Source organism: Lissotriton helveticus, chromosome 4_1 (genome assembly GCF_964261635.1).
Source record: "Lissotriton helveticus chromosome 4_1, aLisHel1.1, whole genome shotgun sequence".
NCBI classification, from domain to species: Eukaryota; Metazoa; Chordata; class Amphibia; order Caudata; family Salamandridae; genus Lissotriton; species Lissotriton helveticus.
This window is the reverse complement of record NC_136063.1, coordinates 419,563,501-419,579,848: the sequence shown is the minus strand read 5'-3', so window position 1 is coordinate 419,579,848 and position 16,348 is coordinate 419,563,501. Positions and strand designations below refer to the sequence as shown.

Here is a 16,348-nt window from a genome sequence, read left to right as displayed (position 1 = left end):
AACATTTTATTTCAAATTGTCGAATAAGGCAGGTATGAAGACCATGCTTACAAACACGAAATTGATATATTCAGATTCATTTTTTGAGCAAATGAATACATTTGGTTTTGATTTCTGGAACAATAACATTGAAGCAAAAACTGTTTGGGGTACAAAAGATTGGCAAGTACAAGGTATAGAATCATTGTTCAGAGCCTGCATGATCCCAGAACAAATTATATTTTTGAATGACACTATTCAACAAACTACCTGTCTTGGCTTAGCCAAAATCAAAGACTTAAACAAACCGTCTATTCCAAAGCCAACAACGAACAGTAATAGCTCTATAGATGTTGAGATAGACGTGAACCAAATTTTAAACCAAAACAGAACACATCCTGATTGGAAACAATGCTTGATCTGGCCCACAGACACAAATAACTGTCAAGACAGATTTCTGAACAAAATACAGGGGTTCAAATTGACCAGGCCAGACCCTAGATATTCCCAAAGACAACATCCAGGGATAGTAACTACTAACAGTGTGGGCAAGCTCTGCCTTCAATGGCTACAAACATCCACACTGGCAGAAATTAAGCAACACCTAACTTTACTTCAAGAGGGTGCTGACTTGCGTGATTTCATTATGGGACCACGCAAACAGCGTCAAAAACGTTTCATAGCGGCCTCTATATATGCAGCTTACAATGAAGCTTGGAAAGAAACTCAAATTGAGACAGCAGAAAAACTACGGGAAATTGACCGTATTAATTTGGAAAAATCACTTTCTGTTGTGGACAATGGGTTAATGACTCTGTCCTCCAGAATATATTCACTGGACAGTATTGTGTCTTCAGCAATCGATATAATATCGCAAGACTTACTGATGTTACAACACGGTCAGTCCCAATTGCGTTCTATTGTACAACTTGTCTGGACGTTACAAAATCTGCGTTCAGGCTATGTGCCTTGGCGTTTAATCAACACAACGTCACTGTTTAATATCTTTAACCTTACTGATAAACAAATCAGTTTGGCATAGAAGGGTGCTGACTATACAATTCTGAGCATTGAAAAACTTGAGAGATTACCATTGACAATGTCAGAACGACCTGTCATTGAATGGATAATACATGGGATAATTAATATCCCGATAACAACTTTCCAGTTTCAATACTGCCAAAAATATATACAGGCAGGCCAGTATGAAAGGTTGGGTAAAGGGTACATTAAGTCAACATGGAACTTGCCCTATACACACACATGTGTTAGTAATAAAGGCCAGAATGTGTTTCTTAGTGGCAATAATTGTGCAAGGTCACTAAGCGGTACACTTCTGTGTCAGGGCATTAGTTTGCATGGAGCCTGTGAAGGGACTACAAATAACCTTTCATGTCACCAGCTAGGCACACCTGCAACACAAATAGAACCATTCTTTAGGAGACTCTCGAACGGGAGTTACATTCTAATTGTAGATCGCAGATGTTGCAGTCTGCTGCCCGGAAAACCTTATCTCATAACCGTGACTACGAAGGTCATGTGCTGTGAACGAGTATTGTTCCCAAACGATGCTCGAGACAGGGAGGCAAGGTTATGGCCCAGTTTGAAAATTTCTTCTATTCGAATTGATACTTTAAGCAGAATGAAGACTGTGCTCCAACAGACGCCAACCCGGTTAACGTCATCAAAAGAAACGTATGATCTCCAAGTTGCAAGGACAACTGCAGAGATTCATTCACTGTTATCAACCAATTCTCCCATACATTTTGCAGAAATACTGAGCGAAATCTTAAATATTTCTGATACAAGCGTAATCTCGAGTGTATTTAAGACAGTGTTTTCGGGAGCTTTAACCCCATTCAAAGCCATCCTGGGTATTTTTCCTGATTTTGTCCATTCCATCTTTGGCGGACTTCCTCTCCTTTTGGGACTAGTGGCAGGCATCCTATTTTTGATCCTGTTACTTCGCTATGGCAAACCACGTCACAGACAAGACACCAGCGACAATGGAAGAAACGATCCTAGCCATACGCTACAGGGACCGCATAACTAAAGTCCTTGGAATAGCCCGGCTTAGAGACCTGAACATGACTTGGTTTCTTTCATTTAGACTGATGTGGCAAAGTTGTGTTATGCCTGTATTAAGGTGCTTGCTATGCGGAGAAGAATGCGTGTTGGACACCTGTCTGACACTACAATCGGATGTGCCAATGGACGCAGAGACTTTGTTGGGTCCGGTAACGGCTCATGCATTGTACTGTCCCCAGCGGCTACCAATCCTGATGACGGCATTCGTGGAGACTTCACCACTACGATTGAAGAGTAGTGAAGTACAAGATGAAAGCAGCATCAATCAGGTACGATCTTCTGTCAGCTATGCTGATCGAAACATCAATGAAGGCAATCATGCTCATGAATGCATGTTAATTAATTTTTCCGAGTTAGTGGAACTTTCGCAAGAAGCAGTTGACAGTTTTTTCGAAAGTCTCAACAATATGATGTTTTCACCAGAGCAGAAAGAATGACTTTGAGCAAACTAGCACACGGCGTTCCCTACACCCTGAATTTGGCCTTCAACTTTGAAAATAAAACAATAAGAAATTTTCTCACCAGTTTTTACGGAGAGCGGGACATAGTTTTTCTTTCCATTTCCTAAAATATTTACGATTTTTTGGGACACTTATCTTCTGCTTAAAGTAAAACTATTCTTAGAGAACAAAATTTCTATTTTTAGCTACTCTAGAGATATTAGCTACCCTCTAGCATGTTCACAAGTATTTATGATTTTGTGATGAGATGATCTCGAATTTTTCTTCTGTATTAAGAGCCATTTCATGTGTAATTTCCGCATTTCATTCATGCTGATTTCAAAATATGCGTATTAGATTTTGCATTATTATACTGCTTGAAGTCCATATAGTAACTATACTCATCTTTTCGTGTATTTCGCATTTCCAATTTTCAAAATGCATTTGATTGTATTTTGGGGTGGTTCGGTATACACATGCACTACTAGTTTTGTTTACTATGCCTAGATTTGTAAATATGGACATAGATTACGTGGAGTGGGTGTGATGTATTTACTATGGGTACTGTATCGATCCCCCTATTTTCTGACCCTTGTCTGGTTAATAATTAACTAGCAGCCATTCAACTGCACAAAAACCCGTTATCTGGTTAGCCATACAACGGCACAGAAGCCCGTTATCTGATTAGGTCATAGCGCATGCCATCTCATTAGGCAAGCACTATTTCTCCAGCCCCCTAATAGGCATACGGAGTTCTCAAAACAAATCAAACCTACAGCGACCTGGGAAATCCCCGCAGCCATTGTTTTGATTTAGCCGAGAACTTCAGTAAAGAATGTGCGAACGACCAGTTCTTATGACATCCTTATTGACGTATTTATGTCCATCCTTACGTCAATCTCGGCACCTTTCAGGTATAAATAATACCGAAATTGCCTTAAGCAAACCATGAGGTGGTGACAAGATTGGAGCAGCAAGACTTGCCGAGGAGCCCAGCTGACAGCGAAGCCCACAGACGCTGCCCCTCCTTTCTGACGCGCTGAGAAAGAGACGCTGCCTTTTCTCCTGCCGAGAAATCCAGCTCCGGCGCTTCCAGCCGCCCACGCAGGCAGCTGGGATATCAAGCCCTGAGATAGAGATACCAGCCCTCCAGCCTTCTAAATCCCAGGTACTGAACTGAATAAACCCTTGCAGAGAATTCTTGAAGCAGACCCTTGGCAAAGCAAACTTAACTTAAACTGCTACTTATCTACTCCCGCCCACGTATTAGGCTTAGGTCAGGTACATTGGGGTAGGCGTAGTTAGAAGCACCAGTTGAGTACGATTAGTCAATGTATATATGTATGTATCTATTTTATCCATTTTAAGTATCATATGGCTAAGAAACCATATCAATGCTTTTACAGTATTATTTTATAATTCTGTTTTTACTGTATGCACTCTACTTAACAATAAGTATTGCAATAATAGCGATTCATTTCTCTTGTATGAGAAAAGAGACTGATCAATAAATAACATCTTTTATTGAACACGCCCGTCTCTTCCTTTTCGCTACAATCTGGTGAAACTAAGAATGCACTGAACTGACTGAGTAAAATAAGTTGTCTTTTGTTTTCACACGACTCTAGAGATATACTCTTGATTAGGGGAGAGCAAAGTTGTCATGTTCTATGGTTGTCAGAAACTAAATCCCTTCTTGTCTATCCAGGAAGGTTAAACTCCTCCTTGTCTATTCGAGAAAGTTTCTAGTGAACTCTGAGCTAGCTGGCAAACACTAAACTTTAAGTCTAATATCGTCAGTAGAAGACCTAGTTAACCTCTGTCCTACGTCTATACTATTGAAGATATTATTCCAATGCGCAGAGCCTATTGGGATAATAGGAACTACACTACAGTGTCAGGAGGTGCTGAACATTTGGAGATACTGGATCAACAGTGATCTTCCTGGTGGCCAATCACCTGTTGGGGTCCCTAAATGTCAGGGCAGACTTCAACTGCCAGATCATGAATGGTCCTTTATCCTGCGGTGATTCAGGACATCTTTGACCGGGAGTTCATGTCATGGCTGGATCTCTTTACCACCACTGAGAACATTTAGTGTTGAGTACTGCTCTCTGGAGCTCCTACCAAGAGAGTCACTAGTCACCTGCAATGGAGCAGAGGGCGTCTGCAAGTGTTTCCACTGCAACCTCTGCTTCCTCAACTTAATGAGGAATTCCAGGACAGTCTGAACCCACGTTATCTTGATAGCTTCGATTGGGCCAGAACAGTAGAATTCTCCCAATTGTTGAGCCTGACCATTTGCCCTCCGATTTGCCTGCTTCCCTTGGGGAACCTCCTGTCCCAGATCAGGATCCTGCACCCAAATCTCCACAATCTACACCCCGTACATGGAGATTGAGTGGCAGCCACTGAACAGTTTTGACTTGCCATCTGAAGTAGTCGATGAGATTCTTAGAGCACCTCGACTAAATCCATCTATTCTGGACGTTGGAAGAAATGTGTGGCTAGTGTAGGAACCGTCAGCTAGATCCACTATAGGCCAAGATGTCAAATGTTCTTTTGCTTTGTTTTATCTTTGGTCCAGCAAGGCTTTGTAGTGGGCACAGTTCAAGACTATTTATCAGCTCTTTTGCCCTTTTTACATTTGCCTTACCAATCTTCTTTATTCAAGTCATCTGCTGTGGTGAGGTTCTTAAAAGCTTAATGCACATGTCCATGCCAGAGCCCTTAGTTATGCCACAATTGAGACCTTAATGTTGTCCTTGTATTCTGATGTGCATGCCTTTTGAGCCCATGCCCAGTTGTTCTCTGCAGCTCCTAAACATTGAGGCATTTTACTTTCGATTAATTCTGCGCTTATCACTGAGCTGCAGGTGCTGTCTTCGTACACCACTTTCTTTCCTGACAAATTGGTGCTCAGAACGTGGGCTTCCTTTCTGCCAGTGAATTGTGCTCTTGCACGCGGGACAATTGATCACCCTCCCTGCTTTTTTCTCTCCGCCACATCCATCGAAAGATCCGCCTTTAGACAGAGTATCTATCAGAAGATTGTTGCTGAAGGTAAGTAACTTGTTCTTTTGATCTTGCTTTTGTTTTTATTTGTTATTCTTTGCATTAGAACATTATACTTTTCCTGTGCTTATCATATTTATTGCTCATGCAATTTGTTCCATTTAATCAAAGTTCACTTTCTCTTTTCAGCTGCTCAGAAACTACCCAGCGCTTATGAGGTTGTTTTTTACAATGAGACAGAGGACAGTCCTGGTCTTATGATGTGGCGATACCCAGAGCCAAGAGTGCTCACCCTTGTGAGAATAGCTCCCGTCCCATTCAACACAACCGAAGATCCGGATATCAGTACCGCCGACCTTGGAGATGTTCTTCAGGTACTTCTTACATAGTTTGTTACACGGTCAGTCGGTTCCTACTGCAATACATAATTTTGCTCATTTGGTGAACAATGTGCGTCTACTTTATATACTGGGCATGGGATGTAGAGAATAATATGTTTCTGCTTTATATACTGAGCAATCATATATGTGGTGAACAGTGTGTACCAGCTAAATATATTGCCCATGTTATATGTTGTGCAGAAAAGTGTGTCTCGGATGTATATACTGGGTATGTTATATGATGGGCAGAACAGGGTGCCAATGTCAGTTTTATATAACAGATATTATGTGCAGGACAGCGTGTTGCAGCTTTGTATACTAGACATGTGATATGATTGAGAGTTGATGCCGAGGCATCCAGTATCATTTCGCCTCTACTGGCTTTCCCTACTAAAACTGGAGATCTTGGTTATTGCAAACGTGATGTTTAGCCTTTAAGTATGAATGCATTAAAATGTAGTGTTGAATTATAATTATATACTTTTACCTGACTATGTAAAAACCTCTCTTCGAACTTGGCCAGTTACTGCATTCCAATTTTGAAACATAAAAATAGTCAGTGTGTCTCTTTTAGATGTGTATTTGGTTTGGTTGCCTGGTGGCCGCCAGTGGTACTGCTGGTCTGATCACATATACACCCTGACATATGTGTCTTCTTACCCTTGCTTTAAGTTGCTAAGATAGAGAAGTTAGAATAACTGCGTTTTTTCCTTGTCTGTTACGCATTGGTTTTGTATTCATCGTTTTAGATGACAGAGATCAAAAGTGCACCAGACGTGACACCCCTGTTGCAACTCATTTGTTTTCTAATTGACCTCTGGTTCTGTTTGGTGTAGTGAAGAAGTACTATGCATTGTTGAACAGTTGAAAGGGTTAACTCAGTCAGATTGCTGATTGACCCTTATAGTAGTAATTTCCTGAATTAGGGACCGTGTACACATTTGGCAACATTATATCTCCTTCGTGTTTTCACGTAGCAGGGATTGATGACAATTTAGTAGTATAGAGATAGCCTAGTTTTCCTTACCTGCTCTCAAATTCTTTTCAAGTTCCAAATTAAAGAAAAATAAATATAGTCTGTTTTCACAAATGGGGCATAATCTTAAACTCTACTCAGAAGTCCGCAGCAGGTATTATTAAATGTCGCTGCTCCGATCACCAAGGCAGCGTAGTCTTGAATCCACCTCATGCCTCTTTACTCCACTATCAGTCACTCCCTTTCCCCTTAATTTCACTCTTGCAAAATTCTAATTTCTCCTTTTATGACTGCTTTACCATCTTCCTCTTTCTCCTTTTTTTCCCCTTTCTAATTTTACTTCTCTTGCTCCCTGTAAATGTCTGATGAGGATAAATGAGTATTGCTCCCCAAAAAGAGTGCAGGTGGACCCCACTGGCAACTGCTGGCTCAAATTAGCACTACACTGACGCTCAAAGTAGGTAGCAGCAAGTCCTTAAACACCCGTGGCATCACAGGAAACTCATCACATGTTACATCTGATAGAGACCTCTGGCAGCAGATTCTTTACCATAGAATTCTCCCCAGGCATCAGACTGGATCCAGACATTTTTTGTAAGCAGTAATCCTTTGTGCCAGCAGGTGGTGTCTTTCAGCTCCACATTGCATCGTCCGTGCCATAAATTATGTGCACGGTGCCTTCATAGGTGCCACCCCATCTTGCTGACATCAGTTCTTTCTGTGTCAGTCAGTGCAGATCTAGAGAGCGTTACCCCAGTCATTTATTTTCTAGCATTATCTCCTGGCATGGCAGGGATGTCCACGAGGAAGGCTGGATCCAAGCCTTGCGGTGCCTGTCACTGGCAAATGTCGGTGACGGACCCTCACCTCTGGTGTCTTGAGCTCAAATATGTCACCAAGACATGCATTGATTGTTGTGCTATGCACTATAAGGGCCTTCCCAACAGGAGGTCCCGGGATCGGTCCTGTGGATGCTCTGATAGGGTTAAAAAATAAACCGGTATGAAACGAGGGAGTAACCCTGTCATCCCATCATGGTCAACATATTTCGGCTGTTCTAAATATGTCTAACCAGGTCAGCAGTCTTCTCCAGGACCTAAAGTCTTTGGTCAATTAGTTAACAAAAACCCCCTCTAGAAGATAGTGCACTGTCTGTCCTGCTGTCCTCTATGAAACCCAATGGGACTGGCTATTAAACCCTAAATTCTTAAACCATTGAATTTGTAATAAAATTGCTCTTACATAAATGTACTTTGAAGATAAATACTTTGTGTAGTAAAAAGACAAAGCAAAAGCCATGTAAAAGCTCAACATCAAAGACAATACCTTGACCTACTATGAATACATGAGACGATGACTAAAACATACACCACTATAGTCAAGTGGTTGAATATGCAAATACATGTATGTTGGTGATCACGCCTTAATCTTCATGTTGGCAATGGTGGAGATCAGCATTGTTATTCAAATGTGGTTGCATTCATGTCACTAGTGAGAAAAGTATGCACAAAGTGTGCTATATTTATGCTCCTGGGCAATTTATGCCATGTATTATACATTGCCGCATAGCCATCATGTATGATACAGATATTTCAATTTCGAGAAACAGTAAACTGATAATAAGGCTCAAAGTCGCCCCAAACTTTTAAAAGGCCCCGGTGTCTGACTTACTACTCCAAGAGTCAGATGCCATAGGTACTGCCAAGGTGTTCGCACTGCTGAGGAATGCATAAATATGCGGCAATATGAAGGGTAATTACCTGGTTTTTGGAGTATGAACTAGGGCTAATGGCGGTATTTGATAAGGTTATAAGGGTTTGAACATCTGCTCATTTCATAGTTAATGAATCTTTCCGACATGACCCAGGTCACGGAGGGAACTGCAAAACATCTGCAGTTGTGGTTAACGAACCGCAATTGGGTCAGGTGCAGACCCCTCTCCCTTCCACAATCAAAGCTGACAGTAGTGACATATGCATCACTACTGGGATGGGCGGCCATCTGGGAGAAGTGGAGATCAGAAGCCTCTCATCTCCGGCAGAATCCGGACTCCACATCAACCTATTGGAGCTCCGGGCGATCTGGCTGGCATTGAAAGGCTTTCTATCCTCCATCAAGGGAAGGCTAGTGCAGGTGTTCATTGACAACACCACCGCCATGTGGTACTGCAACAACCAGGGTGGGGTTGTGGACCCTGTGTCAAGAGGCTACGCACATCTGAACATGGCTGGAACATCAGGGCATATCCATGGTGGTTCAACACCTAGCAGGCTCTCTGAATGCCAGGGTGGATGAGCTCACCGGAAGATGCCTAGCGTCTCCATCTCTTTGAGCAGTGGGGAGAGCCTTGGTTTGATCTGTTTGCCACCACCGAGAATGGGCAATGTCTGTAGTTTGCATGCTGGAGTTTCAAGGTGGCTCCCGCTTAGAGATGCTTTTTGTCTCGAATGGAGCCCAGGCCTCCTGTACAACCTTCTGCCCATACCACTCCTGCCCAGAGTTCTCAAGAAGATCAGGAACAACTGAGCCCAAGTCATCCTTGTGGCTCTGGACTGGGCTCAGAGAGTTTGGTATCCCAAGCTGTTGACCATGGCCATTGGTCCTCCGATCAGCAGCAAGGGAGCATTCTCCACCTGAACCTGGCAACACTCCACCTTCATGCGTGGGGACTGACACGAGTCTCTCCACCAAGACGATATTTACACTTACCACTGGGGCAAGTTTGCAGCATGGTGTGCAGAAAAGCAAGTTGCTCCCCTTTCTCAGGTTTTCTATTTATTATTTCTCTTGACCAGCAGGGCTCTGTGTTGAGCACCTTACAGGTCTTTTTGCCATATCAGCCTTTCTTCGATTGCCAGTTCAGTTATCCCTGTTCAAATCCCCTGTTGTGCATAGGCTTTTGAAAGGCCTTCAACGTTTTTCCACCTTCACCCTTCATCATACCTCAATACTTTACTTACCTTTCTGATGTGCCTTCCTTTAGAGCCACTGCACAACTGTCCTCTCAGGCTTCTTACCATCAAGACAGCCTTCCTAGCGGCAATAACATCTTCCCAGAGGGTCAATGAGCTCCATGCTTTGTCACCTAAGCCTCCGCATCTAAACATCTTCCCAGACAGGCTGGTTCTTTGCACTAGAGCTTCCTTTCTGCCGAAAGTTGTCACTCACTTTCATGTAAGGCAGTCCATCACCCTGCCTACCTTTTATGCTCCGCCACATCCCTCTACAGAAGAGGAGCTACTCCACCGACTGGACCCAAAAAGAGTGGTGCGTTCTACTGTGACTGTACAGAAGAGTTCCAGGTGGACAACCAATTCTTTGTGGGGTATGTCAGAACAAAGAAGGGGATGGTTGTGCAGAAGTGGACCATCTCCTGATAGATCGCGCTCTGCATACAAATCTGCTCCGCGTTAGCCAAGAAACAACCCACTGATGGTTTGTGTGCTCATTCCACTAGAGCGAAGTCCGCAACCACTGTGTTAGCATGCGGAGTTCAGGTCCTGAGTATCTGCCGTGCTGCAAAATGGGCTTCTTTGCACATGTTCACCAAGCATTACTGCCTTGACCGTCTAGATTGTCGGGACGGGCACTTTGCTTGTTTGGTCTCTCAGGAGTTTTTGGTGTGAAACGGTTTTGCAGACCGACCTCCAGGGAGGTATTGCTTGGGTATCTATTCTGAGATAAGGAATCTGCATCTAGAAGCCACAGCCACTTTCAGATGAGCAAGTTACTTACTTTTGGTAATGCCTTATCCGGAAGAGACTCCTATCTAGCTGCAGTTTCCTTACCAATCAACCCATCCTCCGCGCTCTGCGAATGGATTTCTAGGGACAGGGTTTTTCACCCTCTCAGGGCCCTAAGGTTCCACAACAGTGATCATTGTTCTTTGTGGCTTTGCGCTCCTAGCATGGAAAGTCATGAAAAGTAACTGACATCAGTACTCTGGGGTGCCGCTTATATATTCACCATATAGGTCACTTCCGGTGCGGACAATGCAATGCGGAGCCGAATTACGCCGCCTACCGGTGCACAGGGTTACTGCTCACAAAAGATTTCCAGATCCAGTCTGAGGCCTAGGGATAATTCCAAGGTAAGGAATCTGCGGATAGCTAGTCTCTACCGGATAAGGCGCTACCCATGGTAAAGAACTTGTTCTTTCGAACTCAATGACATCAAAGAATGAACATACCTGAAACTAATATCATTACAGGGTGTGAAAACATTAAAGAAGATTAAATCATCCTCCCTTGATAAGCCTCCTTTGGGTATCCTGTTTTCTTTTTGGGGTGGCCACCCGCAACCAGTCGCTGCCAAGGTTTCCGTTTTCTTTTTTTCTTGTTTCTTTTACTACAAGTTATATTAGCTAATGCTGCGCATATTCCTTCTTTGTTGGGACTGTTCTGTATGCCTAACAGATACCATGCGCCCAGCAATGAAGCTGCCGAGCGGAGCATATGGACATACATACAGACCGTTGTGTCACAGTGTACTGATACTTCGGAGTAAATGTTAACATGTGGTCTTTTCATTTACCCTCTCTGACGCATTGCAAACAGACGGGTTAACATGTAATGTGAGGTTTGTGCAGTGTTGAAATAAAAACACCAACAGATCCCACAAAATGAACATTAGTGCCTTAAATCCTATTGAGCTCGATGCCATATATAGTGGTAAGAGGTGTCTATAGAGCTTTTCAAGTTTTTTTTTTTTTTTTTAGGTAATTGAGCTAATAAAGGTTGTGAATAGCGGTTTAACAAATAGGTGTACCAATTGAAAGGTTAGTCATGCCATGTATAGTGCGACATATCGAAAATCTCAAATATGTATGTACTATGCAGGTTAACTTTGCAGTATTACTTAGTTCACTGCACTATACTATATAATCCATGTTCGTAGGTCCTACTCATGAATAAACAGTTTAATTCCAGTGCCTTCAGAAATAAAATGTAGAATTCCTATCCCTGTGTAAAGAGTTTGCTCGGGGATTGGAATTCTTAGTCATGCAAACATGATCAGATCCCTTCTGTTTTCTTACAGATTTCTACAGATCAAACCAGCTGGAATTTATGAAAAAAAATTCCTGGAAAAAAGGCGAAAACATGTGGAATTCTCTGCATTAAATATTGATTCCAAATCTTATGCCTCATTTCCAGTTGCAAAACCACCCCACCATATTTTTCAATCAACTATAACACTTCTTGCCAACAGTCTCCTTCATGATCATCCACCTCCTACTCCACACCTCCAGCTTTTCTCTTAAATCCCCTCCACGCCTAACTCGTGTTACAAGTAGAAAATCCGCATCACAAATACACTGATGTTCTTACTTTTGGGCGTGTTCGCCAGATGGTATTTAGAACTCTGCAGGAGACCGAATTCAAGCCTCTAGAAAAATATCTAATTTTCTTATGCTTTAAAATGTAATAAGATGGAATGAAATCAGCAAGCGGTGGCAGCTGGTACTTATTGCAGAGAGGTGGCGGACCTGACACAAAGGCACACATAAACACTGACTCACACTCGTGCATTCACACACAGACAAACATACACACATATCCATACACAACACTCACTCCCATATATTCATGCATGCATGCATGCACCAAACATTATTTTTTTAAAACACACGTACCTGTGCAGCTCTGCCTCGGAGGTCCCAAGAGTTTTGGGACTGCTTCCTTCCCTCATTGCCTGACCCTAAGTCAGTCCCTACTCGTCACTGAATCAGATAGGGTCAGTGAGACTGATGACCACCCCACCCCGTGAGAAGGGGTCACTGATTGACACTCGGCCCTGGGCATTTCGGGGCTTAGAACTGAATCTCCCATGTCTGAGGCACTCAGTGACGTTCCTGCTTGTCATGAGGGGGAGGGCATTGAGGTGCTATGCCAGGCTGAAGATTTATTTATTTATTTATTCAAAGTTTTATATAGCGTGAACAAGATCCTTACAGATATCAGAGCGCTTCACAGAGACAGGGGTAGGGACAACAGGAATGAACAAGATAATGGGAGCAGCATAGTAATTACTAACATAGTAGGATAACAAAATGTACAGAAACATATCAAGATACAGTCAGGTAAACAAGTAATATAAATACACCAAAGAGTAACATATATTGGTCGGTAGTAAGAGAGTAGCGTAGTAGTGACCCCATAAGGTAGGAGTATAGTGTCAGAGAGTAAGGTGATCAGTGATACAGAGCGATGCAGAGTCTCAGATCCAGTATCTGTAAAGTTCAGGAGATCTTGGCCAGAAGGATTGTTTTCACCTCTTTCTTGAAGAGTGCAGTGGAGGAGATAAGCCTGGTTTCTGGAGGGAGCGCATCCCAGATCCTGGGTGCCATTCCTGAGAAGGAGCGCTTGTATGTTTTTTCTTTCCGGAATCTACTAGGTTTCAGGAGTAGATTTTTTGTACTACGATTGGATCTCGACCCTCCTGATATAGACAACTTTTGCGCGAGGTAGTTGGGTGCCTTCTGGTGCACGGCCGAGTGTGTCATTACTGCAATTTTTAGCTGTATTCTGGCTTCAAAAGGCAGCCATTTTAGAGATTTTAAGTCTGGGGAAATATGCGAATGTTTTCTTGAACCAGTAATGAGTCTCGCGGCAGCGCTCAGGGAGGCTCTTAGGGGTGCTGTTGTGGATAGCCGTAGTCCGCTGAGGGCCACAATTCCGTAGTCTATGCGAGGGATGACTAAAGCTTGTACAGCAGTTTGGAAGTCTTTGGCAGGGAGGAAGGGTTTGAGTTTCCTCAGTGTGTTGATTTGGAAATTAGCCCCTTTTGTGGCTTTGCTAACGTGCTGTTGCATGTTGAGCTTGGCGTTGACTGTGATGCCTAGGGATTTCGCTGAGTCCACGATGGTAGGTTGGACATTGAGTGCTGTTAGGTTATTGAGCCACGTTTGGGTGGTGGAAGTCTTCGCCGGGGGTGAGATGAGTAGGAACTCAGTTTTCAGCGCATTTAGTTTGAGGTGATTATCGGCCAACCAGGATTGAGTGTTGCTAAGTGTGGAATTCAGTAGTTTGATATCTTCCGGGGATTGTATCTTTAGGTAAAGTTATGTGTCATCGGCGTACATATGGAATTGAACATTGGATGCTTGGAGCAAGGTGGCGAGCGGTTCCATGACGAGGTTGAACAGTGTGGGGGAGAGGGAAGATCCTTGTGGAACACCTAGATCTGCAGGCACCGATTTAGATAGCACATTGTCGATCTTGAACTTCTGCGACCGGTTATGAAGGAAGGAAGAAAACCATTTGAGAACAGTTCCCGAAAGACCCATTCTAGTGCTTAGCAGCTCCAATAAGTTCTCATGCTTGACCGTGTCAAAAGCTGACGATAGGTCAAGAAGGATGAGGAGGCAGGACTCATTGCGGTCAAGGATTTGGAGGGCGTCATCGATTATGTGTGTCATAGCTGTTTCCGTGCTATGTTTCGCTCGGAAGCCTGATTGGTGAGGGTTGAGGAGGTCAAATTGGTCAATGTGTTTTGTTAGTTGGAGTTGGACACATTTCTCCAGCAGTTTGGCCAGGGTGGGGATATTGGTGATAGGCCGGTAATTGTTCAGGTCAGACGGGTCAGCTGTGGGTTTCTTGAGTATAGGTGTGACTTGCCCCACCTTGAGGGAGTCTGGGATGAGACCTTGTTGAAGGGAGCAGTTGATGATTTTGGTCCAAAGAGGGAGGAGCAAGGGGATGAAGTCTTTTACTGCATTAGCAGGTAGGGGGTCTGTGAGGTGATTAGAGGGCTTCAAGGTGCAGAGTAGTTTGTGTATAGCTTCTTCCGAGTAGATGTCGAAGTGCAGCCATGTTTTTGGGTTGAATGTTAGACATGTTATACATTCTGGTGTGATTGGGGAATCGGCTTAAATCCATGACAAGGTCATTTCTTATGTTGTCGGTCTTTTGCTTAAAGAAAGCAGAGAAGGCTTCACAGTGTGGGGTGTCGCTTGTTGCGTTGTTTGATTGTAAGGGTTGTGTCTTTGTTTGAGTCTTGATTAGTTCGAACAGTTTTCTTGGCCTGTTTCTAGCTTGGTCCAGCTGACGGCTAAAGAAGTCCGACTTTGTGTGCTTTATTTTCCTAAAGTAGGCATTTCTCTTCTTTTTAAGCGTTTTTAGATGCATTGATGAGGGGTCAGATCTCCAGGTACGCTCTGCCATTCGCATAGTGCGCTTGTCGTCATTGAGTCTGCCATCATACCAGGGGTTAGAAATTTTGTTGGTGACTCTCTTCAGTTGCAATGGAGCGACTTCATTGACTATTAATTTCATAGAGTCAAGGTAGTGGTCGGTCAGTGATTGAGCATCCGAGACACCTGAAGGGGGAAGGAGGAGACTGCCGATGTGGGGAGGCAGGGTAGTGGGGTTAAGATTCTTCATGTCCCTTTTCCAGATTTTGGATTTGGTGGGTTGGACCGGGTTAGGTTTAACTTTTTCGTTAATAAAGAAGGTGATAATGTGGTGATCTGACCAGTCGCAGGGTTGGATTGCCTCCAGTTGGGTAGAATCCTCTTTGGCGATGATGAGATCGAGTATCGAGCCTTTGTCGTGTGTTGGTCTATCGCATATTTGGGTGAGGTCAAGCGCATTAAGGAACGTTTTGAGACTATTCACCTCTGTGTCTTTCTGATCATTCCAGTGGAGGTTAAAGTCACCCAAGTAGACTTGGGTGATCTGCCGACCGGCATTGGAAGTGATCGTGTCCATGAGTTGTTGGGTGAATATGAGGTTGTCACCAGGCGGGTGATAGATGAGATGTAGAGCACAAACTTGTTTGCCCTCGCTGGTGATATCGAGGCAGAGGAGTTCACAGGAGGTAAGGGAGGGGGAGGCGGCTTTAGTAACGGAGAAGTTGCTCCTAAAAATGCATGCAATTCCCCCGCCCGTCTTGACAGGCCTGTCCAGTCTAATGATGTGATAATTGGGGGGGACTAATATGTCCATTATCGGGGTAGAGGCTTCAGTAAGCCACGTTTCATTCAGAATGGCTAGGTCCAGTTCCATTGCTGAGACGAGATCAGCGATGTCGGAGGAGTGTCTCTGTGCTGATCTGCAGTTGAGTAGGATGCATTTGAGTTTGGGAGTGAGACGGGTGGTCGAGCCTTCTAGAGAGAGGGGGACTTTTCTGAGGTTGCTAGGGATGGAACCTCTGTTGCTATGGGTTGGGAGCCTCAGAGGATTTGAGAGAGTTGTGGGTATGGGGATGTGTGTGTTGGATATGTGTTTTACCGGACCTGTGCCATAAGAGCGTAGGAGAGAGCATAGGTCGCGGTCAGACAGTGAGTTGAGGACACGGCGGGGGCGGTGGGAGTTATTGCGAACGGGGATAGTCGGCCATCTCCGGGATCGTTTGAGGCGAGGGTATGTAGGGAGGGTGCGTCGTTTGTAGGGTAGTGGGATGGTGGGAGGTAGACTGGGCTGTGAGAGGAGAAGGTCTTTGATATCGTGGACATCTTTTTTGACTTGTAG

General features: G+C 43.8%; 1 protein-coding gene across 4 annotated transcripts in view; it reads left to right on the top strand.

Moving 5' to 3' along the window:
• The window catches only part of VPS13B (vacuolar protein sorting 13 homolog B), a 3,181,000-nt gene that overhangs the window by 2,490,271 nt on the left and 674,381 nt on the right, over positions 1-16,348 (top strand). For all 4 annotated transcript variants that reach the window (XM_078686964.1, XM_078686965.1, XM_078686963.1 and 1 more), the window contains exon 39: positions 5,712-5,896. In XM_078686964.1, coding sequence (XP_078543090.1) covers positions 5,712-5,896 — 185 coding nt within the window. The remainder of the gene's footprint in view (positions 1-5,711; positions 5,897-16,348) is intronic.